At 41.6% G+C, this 16,356-nt stretch overlaps 2 protein-coding genes across 9 annotated transcripts; both read left to right on the forward strand.

Moving 5' to 3' along the window:
- Window positions 1–354: 354 nt before the first annotated feature.
- Window positions 355–7,544, forward strand: LOC129378963 (zinc finger protein 883-like). Of its 8 annotated transcripts, XM_055059484.1 has the most exons (4): window positions 355–708; window positions 969–1,031; window positions 1,213–1,528; window positions 4,141–7,544. In XM_055059484.1, the coding sequence occupies exon 4, from the start codon at window positions 4,156–4,158 to the stop codon at window positions 6,010–6,012; it is 1,857 nt and encodes a 618-aa protein (XP_054915459.1). In that variant the 5' UTR covers window positions 355–708; window positions 969–1,031; window positions 1,213–1,528; window positions 4,141–4,155; the 3' UTR covers window positions 6,013–7,544. The 8 variants fall into 8 exon arrangements, with proteins under 8 accessions (XP_054915459.1, XP_054915457.1, XP_054915465.1 ...); XM_055059482.1 differs by adding an exon at window positions 3,053–3,084 and having other exon boundaries at window positions 355–1,528; XM_055059490.1 differs by adding an exon at window positions 3,421–3,452 and having other exon boundaries at window positions 355–1,528.
- A 738-nt stretch (window positions 7,545–8,282) lies between these two features.
- Window positions 8,283–16,334, forward strand: LOC129378536 (gastrula zinc finger protein XlCGF57.1-like; the record flags this gene model as incomplete). The annotated part of the gene is made up of 2 exons (XM_055058849.1): window positions 8,283–8,375; window positions 11,878–16,334. Coding segments are annotated over 2 exons (1,893 nt in total), but the record flags the coding sequence as incomplete, so codon positions are not given.
- Between the last annotated feature and the right edge of the window lie 22 nt (window positions 16,335–16,356).

The following is a 16,356-nucleotide window of genomic DNA, read 5'->3' on the forward strand; positions in this document are numbered from 1 at the left end:
ATTTACTAAACATTTCTAAACTACATTCATATGCACAAAATATGTAGTGAAATAACATGCACTTAAATATATTGTATATAACAGAATAGAATATTTTACTGAAGTTACTATATTTTGCACAAATTGCATGTTTTACTTCATACAAATTTTTTTTTGTCAATGTTTGTAAAATCGTTGCTGAAATAAAGGTTGAAATGTTTTCATACTTTTAGTAGATTATTCTGAATTCTGTCAGAAAATTCAGTCAAGTCTGGAATTAAAGAGGAAAAAACTAACTAAGGTTTGCAGCAAAGACAGAACTTAAGAGGCCACAACTGTTTCCGCCGGAAGTCTCACGGTGAGACTTCCGGCGGAAGTGATGCGCTAGCAGCGTTAGCTCCCAAGCTACGTTCTGTTTATCGTGGTTTTAAAGAGGTTTTCTGCTGCGTGACGTGAACATTTCAGTGTCTGCAGTGACGGCGCGTTGGGTTAATCACCAGAGAGAATCCATCCGCCAGAAGCGGCAGGTTTTCAGCTGTTCGGCTCTGAATCAACCGACACTGAAAACACGGAACTAGTTGATGCCGCGGAGGAAGCAGGACCCGTCCAGCTCCATTATTTGCGTCGTTTGTTTTCTTTCCTTTGTAATTTTGAGAAACTGGAACAGCAAATCAAAACCGGCGTGAAAATGATTCACCAATGAAGAAACAAGATTCTCCGGACTTCCGGGTATTTTAGTGGGGTTTTATTTGGCTCTGACCCACATTGATCATGTTTATTGATCATTCATTGATCATGTCCATTGATAACCAATATTATCTGTGATTTTGTTGCCTTTGCAGACAGAAACACATTAAAGCTCATTTTTCCTCCCTGTCTGGATCTAAATTAGACTAAACTTCTGTTTTTTGGGTTAATTTACTTCTGAGTGTCTTCAGAATCTGAAGTTCACACAGATCCTCCAGAATCCCTCTGGTTTCCTTCCTCAGGAACAAAAACATTTTGTCAACCCAAACCAAGAATGATTCAATCACTAATAAAGGAGCTAATAGGTAAAATACCTTTTGGTGAAATCTGCCATATGTGATCCTGAATCCATTTTAATGTGAGGCTCATTACTAGAAATCCAATTGAATCAAATCATACAGACAGATTTTAAGTTATCCTTGCTGTTAAACGATGCATTAAGTTTGTTTATTATTCATTTTGGTTAAAAGTTTTTCTGACTTGCAGCGTTCACTCCAACTGGAAATGCATGTAGCGACAGTGGAGAGGAAAACTAACCGGAAGATTCCTGCAGCAGAGCTGAGCCTGGTTGATCAGCCGCCAGCCGGGGCTGAAAAAACAGGAGAGACTGAGAACTGGGGCTGTCAGAATAATCAATATGTTGATATAATTGGTACTGGAACATTATTCAGATTCAGACTGACCTGTTCATATCTGCCCAAACTGTCCCTGCAGCTTCGTTCCAGGAAGAGCAAACAGAGATTTTCTGAGGCGGACGGACAGGAAGTGCTGCAACACTGATGTTTGGGAAAAACGTAAAAAGGTAAGTGAAGCTGCATCAGATAATGAAGCAAAGCGCTTGGTTGATGCCAGCTAACGCTAGCCGTCTGCATGATCTGACTGTAATCTGCTGCATCTCCTGCTGTTGGAACCAACAGTTAATCTCACTTGTTCAGTTTTTGAATGGATCGGAACCTTTTTCATTTATTATAACAACCTGTAAAACATTTTTTTGGTTAAAGCAACAAGTTTAACTTCAGATAAAATAAATATTTATAGCTGAAATATCCATTATTTATCCACTAATATTTCTTTTTGTAGCTTATCAGGGGAATTAAAGACACTGAAAATAATTTAATGATCATAACAGTTCAGAGGAAAATCCTTGCATTAGGCAGTTTAGTAATGGTTTTACTTGAACAAATTAATTCCCTTTAAGAAGCAAGTTAGAAAGATTCTCCATTAAAATGTTGAGTTTCAAAAACTTCAAACAACAGAAGCATTAAAGTAGAAACTGTAATAAAATCCACTCCAGTTTTTGATAGTTGTTCTCATTGTGTAAGAACAGGACGGGATTCATGGTCAGCTTATAAAAAGTCATCACAAGGGATGCATGTTAACTTTATGTGACACAGATAAGCAATAGTTTTCTAATTCTACAAGCCAATAATCAATAATAAGCAATAACATATCTACAGTCTGGTAAACAAAAATATAAAGCTGCAACATCAACAGTCCAACAAAACCAGGAACAGCTGACTTTAAAAAACTTATAACAATGTGAAAAAAACTATTAAGCCACATTTGCAAAACATATGAACAGAAACCAGATCTCAAATGGAAATATATTATAATAAATTATAATAAATCTACATTCATGACTGTGTCCCTGATTTTCATGTATTAAAACTGGAACTCACCCAGTCAGGAGGCTTTCTGCAACGCTGCTGACCTGACTGATGATAGGCCGGCGTTAGCATTAGCATCGGAGAGGCTGGGGACTGGCAGCCTAGTTCAATCACAGTTAAAGCTTTCAGCATCCTCAGTTCAGAAAGAACGTTTTCCTTCTGCTGGAGCTTCAGGCGAATGCAGCAGCGATCGATTCACTGACCTGAGTTAGCAGGACAGCTGATGGAAAATATAACAGTCCAGTAACTTTAACTATTCTGTAAGCATCAAAACAGAAACAAAGAAATGTAATAAATCCTCCTCAAGTGAAAATGTGTCTTAACATCTGATTCCTGCAGGTCTTGATTCCTGCTGGTCTTGATTCCTGCAGGTGTTGATTCCTGCAGGTCTTGATTCCTGCTGGTCTTGGTTCCTGCAGGTCTTGATTCCTGCTGGTCTTGATTCCTGCTGGTCTTGATTCCTGCTGGTCTTGATTCCTGCAGGTGTTGATTCCTGCTGGTCTTGATTCCTGCAGGTGTTGATTCCTGCAGGTCTTGGTTCCTGCAGGTCTTGATTCCTGCTGGTCTTGATTCCTGCAGGTCTTGATTCCTGCAGGTCTTGGTTCCTGCAGGTCTTGGTTCCTGCAGGTCTTGATTCCTGCAGGTGTTGATTCCTGCAGGTCTTGATTCCTGCTGGTCTTGGTTCCTGCTGGTCTTGAGTACTGCAGGTCTTGATTCCTGCTGGTCTTGGTTCCTGCTGGTCTTGAGTACTGCAGGTCTTGATTCCTGCTGGTCTTGGTTCCTGCTGGTCTTGAGTACTGCAGGTCTTGGTTCCTGCAGGTCTTGATTCCTGCTGGTCTTGGTTCCTGCTGGTCTTGAGTACTGCAGGTCTTGGTTCCTGCAGGTCTTGATTCCTGCTGGTCTTGATTCCTGCAGGTCTTGATTCCTGCAGGTCTTGGTTCCTGCAGGTCTTGATTCCTGCTGGTCTTGATTCCTGCAGGTGTTGATTCCTGCAGGTGTTGATTCCTGCTGGTCTTGGTTCCTGCAGGTCTTGATTCCTGCTGGTCTTGGTTCCTGCTGGTCTTGAGTACTGCTGGTCTTGGTTCCTGCAGGTCTTGATTCCTGCAGGTGTTGATTCCTGCTGGTCTTGATTCCTGCAGGTCTTGATTCCTGCAGGTCTTGGTTCCTGCAGGTCTTGGTTCCTGCAGGTCTTGATTCCTGCAGGTGTTGATTCCTGCAGGTGTTGATTCCTGCAGGTCTTGATTCCTGCTGGTCTTGATTCCTGCAGGTCTTGATTCCTGCAGGTCTTGATTCCTGCTGGTCTTGGTTCCTGCTGGTCTTGGTTCCTGCAGGTCTTGGTTCCTGCAGGTCTCGATTCCTGCTGGTCTTGGTTCCTGCTGGTCTTGAGTACTGCAGGTCTTGATTCCTGCAGGTCTTGATTCCTGCTGGTCTTGATTCCTGCAGGTGTTGATTCCTGCAGGTCTTGATTCCTGCAGGTGTTGATTCCTGCCGGTGTTGATTCCTGCTGGTCTTGGTTACTGCTGGTCTTGATTCCTGCTGGTCTTGATTCCTGCTGGTCTTGGTTCCTGCAGGTCTTGGTTCCTGCAGGTGTTGATTCCTGCAGGTCTTGATTCCTGCAGGTGTTGATTCCTGCAGGTCTTGATTCCTGCAGGTCTTGGTTCCTGCAGGTCTTGGTTCCTGCAGGTCTTGATTCCTGCTGGTCTTGATTCCTGCTGGTCTTGATTCCTGCTGGTCTTGGTTCCTGCAGGTCTTCCACTGCATCATGTCTGTTGCTACCTGTCGAGAACTTCCTGATCGCCTTCTGATAACTGGAGACAGAAAGTCCATTCCTGACGACGAGGCGCCAAACCGTTTACAAATAAAGGAGGAGCAGGAAGAAGCAGAACCACAGCAGGCGAGTGACCCAAACGAGCAACCAGAACCGCAGCCTCAGAAAGAAGAACATGTTGAAGTCTGGGTCTTTCAGGCACAGCAGGAGACCAGCGTCTCGACGGCGTATGTGGACCCAGAGCAACACAATGAACCAGAACAGCTGCAGGGTATAAAGCAGGAAACCGAATCGGTGGAGATTAAAGCAGAACCGGAGGATTTCTACAAGAGTCAGGATGAAGGTCTACTTGAGGTGAAGCAGGAGCCTGAAACCTCGACGGTGACTCCAACTCATCACAACATCGATCCAGAACCAGGCACCAACCAGCCGAGCTCCTCTGAAGAACTGAAGCCACAGCAGGGAGGAAGCGACCAGAACACATATTCTTGTAACGTGTGTCAAAAATCTTTCACAGCTCGTAAGAATTGGATTTATCACATTAAAACCCATAAAGAGGAGAAGCCTTTCCTATGTCTGACTTGTGGAAAAGGTTTCATTTGGAAATCAGCTTTGAAGCTCCACCTTAGAATGCACACAAATGAGAAACCGTATCCCTGTGAAGTGTGTGACAAATCTTTCAGTAAAAAGAGTTATTTGGCTCGTCACATTAGGGTTCACGGGGATGAGAGGCCGTTTCCTTGTGACCTCTGTGGGAGAACATTCAGACACAGCAGTAATCTGGCCCATCACCGTAAAACTCATACAGCTGACAAACCTTATTCCTGTGACTTGTGTGACAAACAGTTCAGCGAACACAGTGGCTTGGCCAACCACCTTACGACTCACTCAGACGAGAAACCTTACCCTTGTGAACTGTGTCACAAATCTTTTAATAAAAGGAGTTATTTGGCTCGTCACATTAGGGTTCACGGGGATGAGAGGCCATTTCCTTGTGACCTCTGTGGGAGAACATTCAGACACAGCAGCAATCTGGCCCATCACCGGAGAGCTCACACAGGTAAAAAGCTTTATTTTTGTGACTTGTGTGGCAAACCTTTTAGCAAGCATAGCAGTTTAGCTGATCACCTTAAAACTCACACTGATGAGAAGCTGTATTCTTGTGAACTGTGTGATAAATCTTTCAGTAAAAAGAGATATTTGACTCGTCACAGAAGGATTCATGGAGATGAGAGGCCGTTTGCTTGTGACCTCTGTGGGAGAACATTCAGACACAGCAGTAATCTGGCTCGTCATCATAAAGCTCATACAGCTGACAGCCATTATACTTGTAGTTTGGCTGATCACCTTGGAACTCACACAGACGAGAAACCATATCCCTGTGAACTGTGTGATAAATCCTTCAGTAAAAGGAGTTATTTGGCTCGACACAGAAGGATTCACAAGGATCAGAGGCCTTTCTCTTGTGATCTGTGCAGCAGACACTTCAGACACAGTAGTAATTTGTCTGAACATCGTAGAACTCACGCAACTGAAGAGCATTATTCTTGTGACAAACATTTTATCGACCAGAGTAGTTTGTCAAGTCACCTTAAAACTCACACAGACGAGAAACCGTATCCCTGTGAACTGTGTGATAAATCCTTCAGTAAAAGGAGTTATTTGGCTCGACACAGAAGGATTCACTGGGATGAGAGGCCATTTAGTTGTGACTTCTGCAGTAAAACCTTTAAACACAGCAGTAATTTGGCTCGTCACCGCAGAGCTCACACAGCCGAGCCTCTGAGCAACTCCAGCTGTTTGGCTCCTCACAAAGACAACACGCCTCATTCCTGTCAAAAAATCTTTTAGAAAAACATGGACTTGATTCATCACCTTCACACTCACACAGGTGAGAAGCCATGTTGTTTGTAGTCTTTGTAGGAAACGTGTCCAGCCATTTCCTCGTCATTTTGTCCACTGCAGTGATTTAGCTCTTCATAAAAACACAAAGAGGAAACTTTCCACAAATTTAAACTAAACTGGTGTCAATCGTTTGTGCAGCAATGTAATCTTTTTGTGCTGCCATCTTTTTAAAGATATGAATAAACTTTTCCAGAGGTCATCAAAGGTCAGCCAGCCCTATGATGACCTCTGGAAACATTTATTCATATCTTTAAAATACAGCAGCACAAACCAAAACACGTAGCTGGAATTTATTTAATTTGAATAATGTGAGAAAGACACTTTCCTCAGGTAAAGAACCAAAACATTATTATTTATGCAAGAAATCTTTCAAATGATTGACTTCAAACCCAAACATAAACCCTCTGGACCAGGCGGCGGTTCGGCCCGGCAGAAAAGCTCAGGGTTAAGAAGCATAAAGGTCATTCAGTTTACTTTATTAGCAATTTCCATCATGTAGAGCAGAAGCCAGATATTCATATCCAACAAATAAAAAGATGCACAAACATTTAATGTTGCTGAAGTTGAAGCAGACCGGGCGTCTCTCGTTTGGGTCCGTTACAATCGGCTCCGGTTGCTGAAGCGTCCCGTACCGACATGGGCTGAGCGGCCGCTCGGCGAGGACGAAGCCGTCGCCCCAAAAGAAAACCCAAATCACAAAGACTGGCCCCGTTCTACTTCTTTGGTTCGACAAGAAAATGCCTCATCAATACCTGATCAGAGCGTCGGACTGGAGATGTTAGTCAAACTGTCTCTTCACTGTCTGTTTAAATTCCCTCCTTTATTAGCTACCAACACTTTGTTTAAATGTCCAAATGTTCTTTGTTTTCAAGCAGCGAATGCTCACTGTGAACGCACTGATCAGCTAAACGGTTAATTATACATCTTCCTTGTAAAGTTGTGATGAATAACATCAGCAGGTTTTACCTCTCAGATCATCTTCCACATCCTCCTAACTTTCTGCAGGCAGCGGCGGCTCAAATGTTTCCTTCTGCCAAACCAGAGCAGGACGTTAAAAACTGGACAATTAGAATCAGGTCTGGATGAAATCTGTTCCTGAACCAGGCTGTCAGACTCCAGACCTGGAGGTTTTAGAAACAAAACACAGGAAGGAAAGGCTTGGTTTAACCCAGAGTGGCTCGGTTCTCCAGAACCTGGATGAGCTCATTGTTTTGTCCACAGGCTGCAGGGCAGCCAGTGACCTCCAGGTCTGGAGTTTGACCCCTGTGGTGTAAATCAACAAACTGTTTTCTAATTCTGATGCTGTATTTTAGTTTCTTATGCAAAGTATTAACATTTGGCAAAGTTCCTTCTTAATGAAGCTTTACATTGTTCACCGGAAACACTATTTGCTACTAAATGTGTTTTATATGAGTTGGACCTACTAAGAATTTAAAATGTAACTTCATGAATAAACGCTTTTTCTTTTTGTTGTTATATTTTCCTAGATAACTTTTAAAGTCACTGAAAAAAGGATTTTGTGTTTATAAGACTTTTTATTGTTAAATGAGACTCAGATTTTGTGTGTAACAGAAGCACCATAACCCCGGAGGTCAAAGTTCATCTGTGTGCAGTGATGACTGATTGAGCAACTGGAAATCAGGGAAAATAATCTCTTCAATCTGAGTTTCCTGTCTTTATGTATTATTACTTTTTACTGCTGCAGGTTTATGGAGGATGAATTTTACTGAATATGTTGAAACATTGAACCTTTGAGAAGCTGAACATCTTCAATCATTCAGATCATTTACATCCTGATTTTCACCTGGAAAATAAGGATTTATATATATATATCTATATATCTATCTATATATCTATATCTATCTAACTATATATATCTATATCTATATATAGATATAGATATATATAGATATATCTATATCTTCCAATTTTCCCATCCTTTAAAAAATAACCGATCGAACTCTGGGTATCTATATCTATATATAGATATAGATATAGATATATATAGATAGATAGATAGATATATAGATATAGATATTTGTTATATTTACACATTTCCGGCCCGCAGCGGAACTGAAATGATGTGAGCTGTTTCTGGGGGAAGTCTACATGTGAGGCTTCCAGCGGAAGCGAACGCGATATTAGCATCGTTAGCTTCCAGACTTCCTGGTTTGTCGTGGATCAGGAATCGGTTCCTGTTTCAGTATCTGCAGTAAAACATCTTCGGTTCGGCGCCAGAGAGACGAACAGCAGCCCAGTCTGCCGGAACCAGAACCAGCTGGGAACCCGAACCGCCCCGGAACCTGCAGGTATGCTAACGAACGGTTCTGATTGAACGGTTCTGATCGAACGTTCCGACTGAACGGTTCTGATTGAACGGTTCTGATCGAACTCTGGGTAAAGTCTTTCATTCCGCCCATGTTGGCTGTTCATTAGAGAAGCCAAATGACAGACGGGCTTCCAATTTTCCCATCCTTTAAAAAATATCCGGTCAAATACAGAAAATATTCAGTGCGAACTATAAATGAGAAGCTTTTTTTGTTTTGGGTCAAACCGGTCAGAACCCAGTCATAAGATTCTACTTTCCTAAAAAGCAGCAGAACTTCCAACATGTAGCTGCAGTAAAAGCAGTAAAATTGACGAGAAATTTTAAAATATCACTTGATAAATCTGTTATTGAAAGATGTAAGACTAATTAACGCCAACTATAAACTCTTTAGAAATTCAGACATTTTAAAAAGACTTAAATTAACGATGCTTAGCCTGGTGGCCCGCCAGGCTTATGATACTGGGGCAAATCGTGTGTACTGAAACCCCTGATCAGAAAAAAGAAGCTACCTTTAGGTTTTAAATGATAATATTTAGATGGACTGAAATCCTTCATCACAATGATCTTTTAAAAATAGAGATATCAAATGGTAAATATGTAATTTCCAGCCTGAAATTCAAACTGTAATATACATTTTTTATGATGTGGAGCAGATATGCATCTATAACAAGCTAAAAAAGAAGCAACAGAATAATGAAGATGTTTTCCCCATCGCTGTACGACTTGAACAAGTTGCGTTGCCCCACAGTTGCTTACGCCTCAGCAACTTCTGGTTGCATCAGCACCTGAACCCAGAGTTCAATAACTGGGGCAGCAAAGAGTAAAGATTGATGAACACAATCAGCTCAAAACAATGATGTGTATGTGACTGATTAACTCTGCAATTATTTTATTTTATTAGTATGTTTATGCATTAAAAACGGTGGTGGACATTTTACAGTTTTACACATGAAGCAGCTTCAGGACCAGGAGATAAAAAATGTATTAAATGAAATTTACTAAACAAAACAAACAAAACTTCACATGTGGGACAAATTGTTAAAAAGAGCAAGAAACCTGAAAATCTGACAACCGATTTGGTTTCTAATGTGTTTAGTCACAATTAGACCTTTTAGTCCACCCGCTTTAATATAAAATATAATATATATCCCTAACATGTTACGTAGTTGTGTCCTGTCTGACCGATGTAAACGTCACTGGAGCCCAGAAAACCTGAAAACCTTTTACTAATGAATGAGCTGCTTTACTCTTATTACCACATTGTTAGACCAGAGTGTCAGCTGCAGGTCTGTTTCTGGCCTGCAAGCTAACTGAGAAGCTGACTAAGAAGCTAACTGAGAAGCTGACTCAGAAGCTAACTGAGAAGCTGACTCAGAAGCTAACTGAGAAGCTAACTGAGAAGCTGACTAAGAAGCTTACTCAGAAGCTAACTAAGAAGCTAACTGAGAAGCTGACTAAGAAGCTAACTGAGAAGCTGACTAAGAAGCTAACTGAGAAGCTGACTAAGAAGCTAACTGAGAAGCTGACTCAGAAGCTAACTGAGAAGCTGACTAAGAAGCTAACTGAGAAGCTGACTCAGAAGCTAACTGAGAAGCTGACTAAGAAGCTAACTGAGAAGCTGACTCAGAAGCTAACTGAGAAGCTGACTAAGAAGCTAACTGAGAAGCTGACTAAGAAGCTTACTCAGAAGCTAACTAAGAAGCTAACTGAGAAGCTGACTCAGAAGCTAACTGAGAAGCTGACTAAGAAGCTAACTGAGAAGCTGACTAAGAAGCTAACTGAGAAGCTGACTAAGAAGTGAACTGAGAAGCTGACTCAGAAGCTAACTGAGAAGCTGACTCAGAAGCTAACTGAGAAGCTGACTCAGAAGCTAACTGAGAAGCTAACTGAGAAGCTGACTAAGAAGCTTACTCAGAAGCTAACTAAGAAGCTAACTGAGAAGCTAACTGAGAAGCTGACTAAGAAGCTAACTGAGAAGCTAACTGAGAAGCTAACGGAGAAGCTTACTAAGAAGCTAACTAAGAAGCTAACTGAGAAGTAGAAACCTGAGGACAAAAACAGTGACAGAGTAACTCATGCTGCCAGCCTCTGATCTGTTCGTAATAATGAAGGTTTATAACATATTTTCATACATATTTCCACACAGTTTTGTGCTCTAGTGACTTTAGTGACAATTGGATTTGATGAAATTCAAAAATGGTTTCAATCTTGAGGGGAAATCACAGATTGTAGCTGGTCTGATGCAGGTTTCTTCAGAGCGAAGTTCTTCTGTAACATCTGGAACGATCCAGATCGTCACATCATCAATCCTCCTCTGCACAACAATTTCTAATGTCTCCAGAACAGAAGCAGCATTTTTATTTTCAAATGAGTGGATCGATCCCAATCCACTCATTTCCTGTGGAGCTTTGCATATTGGCCTGTCGTGATAAACAATAAATCAATTCATCGCTCAGCAAAATTTGTGATTGTGAGAGGCCTGTTGGCATATCAAATCTCATCAGGACAATAACGGTAAACAGCAAATACCATTTCAGCAAGCAGTTATTGTTGCAGCAAGCAGTTATTGTTGCAGCAAGCAGTTATTGTTGCAGCAACCAGTATCATCCCTTCAACATGGGACTGGTTGCAGTTGCCCCTCCTCCTGTCCCGCCCTCAGTCTGCTTCCACTTCCTGTCTCTCCTCTGGACTGAAGTCTCCTCTATAAAATAATTTGGCTCCCTCCTTGAAGTCTCTTTTTCTTTCCTGTCAGTTCCTTATTGCCCCAGGCCAGCCGGGATGTTCTGGAGGAAACGCCTCATTTTGGGGGTTGTTCTGAGTCGGTGATGTCATCGCAGGCGGCTGGCACGGTGCATCACGATCTGTAACCTCCCACCGAACAACAGGCCGTTTTTTTTTTTGTTTGTTTTTTCTGAATCAGTTAAAAGTTAAAAGTTGTGACAGGCCTCTGGATGAAACTTTCCAACTATCATTAAAACTTAATTTCATAAAGTAAGGCGGTCGCCCTGTTGAATAGCACCAATTATTCACGATTATTCCTTTTTGCTTTTCTTTTTTCCAACATATTTTCATATAAAATATTTAAATCTTACCACTTTTGTCATGTAATTTGTGGCTAAACTTTAAGTCAACAGATTGTTCATACAAGATTGGTAATCTATATCAGAAAATATTGCTTGCCGCATTTTGCAAGATCACCGTTTAATATATATTTTCTGCTCAAATATGTTTTCTGACAGGGATTGTTCTTATTTTTAGTGTTTAACTTCCAGTTTATTAAAATTTTCTAAATTTAAAAACGAAGTTCCTAAAACTTAAAAATGTGTATTTGAAAGCTAATTGACCAGATTTTAGATGATTATTTTTAAAACCTATTTTTATACATCAGTAAAAAAAAACTATTAAAATCTCGACCCTTAAAGTGTTTCCAGGTTTCTTTCAATTAGTTTTTTACAGAAATGCCACTGATGTTCTTCCTTCAGGTTCTCCACAGCATCATGTCTGTCACTTCTGAGGTTCTGCATGATGATCTTCTCATGGCCAAAGAAAGACGGATAAAAGAGGAGGAACCAGAACCACAGACTGAGACAAACTGGGAACCAGAACTTCAACCAATCAAAGCAGAACAAATTCAGCTGTGGGTCTTTCAGGATGATGGGCAGCTTTTAATGAAACAGGAGAGCAGCGCCTCAATGGTGAGTGCTGGCGCTGACCCAGAACTGGAGCAGTGGACGGACACCAAGCAGGAACCAGAACCTGTAGAGATTAAAAAGGAACCAGCGGATCCAGAACCGGTGAGGATCAAAGAGGAACATGAGGATTTCTGCAGTGATCAGGTTAAAGATCATGTTGTGGTGAAGCAGGAGCCTGAAACCTTGGTGGTGAGTCCTGCTAATGAGCAAAAACCCATCAGTGATCCGGAACCAGCCAGGAACCAGCTGTTCTCTGGAAGCCATCCTGCAGATGTGAACCAACATCAGCCAGGAAGCAACCAGGAAGTCTCAGGGTCCAGTAAAGGCCTGCAGCTGGAGAACAGACCTCAGCACCGCAGAAGTTACAGGGACAATGTGGACATTTTAGAACTAGAAAGGCAAAAATCTGCTGCGTCCCGTTGCAGCGTTTGTGGTAAATGTTACACTAAACCGTACTATTTGACTGCTCACATGAAAACACACACGAGGGAAAAGGTGCACTGCAAAATTTGTGGTAAAGCTTTCAGAAAGCACAGAAACTTGACTGTTCACATGAAAATTCACTCCGGTGAAATGCCTCATGTTTGTGAATCATGTGGTAAATCTTTCAGAAAGAGCTGCGAGTTAGCCCATCACTTTGCCACTCACACAGACGAGAAACCGTTTAGTTGTGAATCTTGTGGTAAATCTTTCAGAGATCGTTCTTATCTATCCTACCATATCAAAATGCGGGCAGACGCAAAGCCGCTGGCTTGTAAAGTGTGCGGTGAATCCTTTTACTCTTCCTGTCTTTTAAGTAGTCACAAGAGAACTCACACAGCTGACAGGTCTTTCTCATGTCTGACCTGTGGAAAGGATTTCACCATGCAGTCTAAGCTAACTGCACACATGAGAATTCACTCCGGGGAGAAGCCGTACTCGTGTAGCGTTTGTGGTAAGACTTTCAGAGTTGCCAGTCAGTTGACTGTTCATGTAAGAACTCACTCGGGTGAGAAACCATATTCATGTAACGTTTGTGGGAAAACGTTCAGAGTGGCCGGTCAGTTGACTGTTCATACAAGAACTCACACAGGTGAGAAGCCGTACACATGTAACGTTTGTGGTAAGACCTACAGGCAGGCCGGTCAGTTCAGAGTTCATGTAAGAACGCACGCAGATGAAAGGCCTTATTCTTGTGAGCTGTGTGAGAAATCTTTCAGAGAGAGATATCATTTAGCTAATCATCTCAACACTCACGCAGAAGAGAAGCCTTATCCCTGTGAGCTGTGTAATAAATCCTTTCGATGTGGTGGTCGTTTATCTAAACACCTTAAAACTCACACAGCTGAGAAACCTTTTTTGTGTTTGACTTGTGGGAAAGATTTCACCCAGCAGTCTGACCTAGATGCGCACATGGAAACTCACAAAGCAGAAAGGCCATATCCTTGTGAGCAATGTGACAAATCTTTCAGAGAGAGTAGTCATTTAGCCAATCACCTTCGGACTCACACAGCTAAGAAACGCTTTCCTTGTGGATCATGTGAAAAATCTTTCAGGTGGAGTTCTGAGTTAACCAATCACCTCAGAATTCACACAGGTGAGAAACTCTAGTTGTGCATCTTGTGAGAAGTCGTTCACACAGCGCAGAGAACCGACCGGCCACACGAGAACTCGAAGAGGAAGAGGGTAGGCTAATTACTATTTCAATTGTTACATTGTTACCATTTATGACCATAAACTGCGGCACGTCACTGAATCACCGCACTGAAGGGTCAAATAGTTTTTACCTGCCAAATAATGTAAATGAATGTTTTTAGATGTAATTTTGGCCTGGAAAAGATAAAACGCATGAATCTGTATATGAAGAGTAATGTTTTCCCCAGTAGCAACGTTATTCTTTGTCAGTTATAATAACTTGGAATCTAATGAACATCACATGCTTCAGAAAAACAAGTCGCCATGATGACGACGGTGCTGCTGCTAGCAGGCGCAGGCTAAGCCCGGTGAGGCTAGCTTTAGCCCGGTGAGGCTAGCTTTAGCTCGGTGAGGTTAGCTTTAGCTCGGTGAGGCTAGCTTTAGCTCGGTGAGGCTAGCTTTAGCTCGGTGAGGCTAGCTTTAGCTCGGTGAGGCTAGCTTTAGCCCGGTGAGGCTAGCTTTAGCCTGGTGAGGCTAGCTTTAGCTTGGTGAGGCTAGCTTTAGCTCGGTGAGGCTAGCTTTAGCCCGGTGAGGCTAGCTTTAGCCTGGTGAGGCTAGCTTTAGCTTGGTGAGGCTAGCTTTAGCTCGGTGAGGCTAGCTTTAGCCCGGTGACCAGTCAGCTCTTGGTTTTACACAATGCAGCCGCCATTATTGTGGTTTTCTGTTTTTAACTCCTCTTCAGTGTCATGTATTGATTCAGGTTTATGATAAATGTTTCAATATATATTTTAAGTTCTAGTAAGACAAGATCGAAAATGCGTTTACTGTATTATGCGTTTTCCAGCCATATAGTATCATTTTATAGCATTATCAAGTAACTATGTTTTGTTTGGTTGTTATAAAAATACTGTATATATAAAATGACTTAACAATTTAATGCGTTGACATTTGGGGCTCTGTCACTTTAAGAAGCTCCTGCTCTTTCTGCTGCCAGCACGTCATCACATCAACATTCCTCTTTAATCCTTTACTAAAACGACAGGCCTGTAAATGTGTACCGTACTTACAATATGATGGATCATGACAAAAATAAAGGAATCTGTGGTTCTGTTGTTCAGAAAGCAGCTATTTATTTCAGTCGATGGATAAATGACGAGAGTTTAACTGTTCAAAACGTTTCACTGCTGTCAATAACTTATTCATCCAGCATATAACTTTAAATGCACATCAGTTGATGTTCTGCATTTGGTGGCAGTGTAGGTTGCGGGTTTGAATCCCCACCTGGGGTTTTCTGAATAGAGTCGGTTCAAGTCTTCTTGGGGACTCCAGCTGCTGCAGTCCGAGTTGTGGCTCCCCAGGGTGTGTCCTGGTTCTCTGACCCAGTGATCAGAGGACCAGGTCACCGGTTCCCAAGTGGATAAAAGCACAGAGCGTTTAGTGGAGGCCCCGCCCCCTTCGCCTCCACCCATCTCACTCCCTGCTTTCACTGTGTTGCTAAACGGTCGCTGAGAGCGGAGAAGAAGCAAAATATCAATATTGCTGTCTTGAATAAAACATGGCAACAAACTTCGCACAGAGCTGTGTTGAAATAGTTTGACTTCCTGTGTGGAGAACAGGAAGCAGATTTCTCTCTGTGAACAAAATGTCGCCATTTTCATCACGTCTGAATGACTGAGAGGCGATTCGACACGTTGGCTGCAGCATGTGGAAGCTTGGAGGATGTTACTGACATGACCAGATGAAATTAGTCAGGCTGAGATTTTGTCAGGTAGATCATTTTCACCCAGCTGTAGATGGATGATGTTAGATGCTGAATGAGGGGAAGAACTGAACATTGTGAATATTTACCATCATAATGTCTCAGTCACAGAAACCCTCTGTGATCTGGTGAGAAGTTCAGGGACTTTCCGTCAAATCAGATAAATCCTCCCAGGCTTCAGAATCTGCCAACACAAAGCTGAGCATCAACCAAAACCCATTTATTACCCAGACATTCACTCATTATCCAAACTAGATCTAGTTGATTTATGGAGGTAGTGGATGTATTCAGCTAAACATTAAAAAATGACTGATTAAAATTGTCCTTATGTTGTTTACAAACATTAAACAATCACTTTCAAAGTGAGCTCTGGAGCCAGTTAATGTGTTTTGGTGCTTTATAAGCTAACAGACGTATTTTCAAGTGTTTGTTCTGAGATACAGAGGAAGGACTTCATTTAGTCTCCAAGATGAAAATCTGTGAGTTGAGAAGAGTGGATCATTTCTTGTTTTTTTTTTCTTTATTAGTGTTTTCTATGTGCTGAAAGTTTTGCCATCACGTGAATATTATGACTGGAAGCAGCCAGAATAGAGCAGAAATAACTTTCATTTTCCTCAGGGAAAAGATTCAGATGCAGCAGCAGGAAATGAAGATTCATAGAAAAAACAAAGTCAGACCAACTTACTGCTGGACTGTTCAAACAAATGAATATGATTTACTGGAAGTATTACTTTCATAACCTGGATGTTTTTACGTCCACTTTAGTAAATATATGCTGAGGTATTTGGCTGCTCTACCTCCTGCTTCTGTTGCCAAACAGATATTCATATTTGTAGCCTTTTTTTCCCTAAAAGCCAAATAAAAATTCCAAAAAATTAAATTATGAAAATGTGTGT

Source organism: Poeciliopsis prolifica, unplaced genomic scaffold, assembly GCF_027474105.1.
Source record: "Poeciliopsis prolifica strain line A6 unplaced genomic scaffold, Auburn_PproV2 SCAFFOLD002, whole genome shotgun sequence".
Taxonomy (NCBI): domain Eukaryota; kingdom Metazoa; phylum Chordata; class Actinopteri; order Cyprinodontiformes; family Poeciliidae; genus Poeciliopsis; species Poeciliopsis prolifica.

Coding starts and splice junctions, on each gene's coding strand:
- LOC129378963 (XM_055059482.1), top strand. CDS start 4,156: ATGTCTGTTGCTACCTGTCGAGAACTTCCTGATCGCCTTCTGATAACT.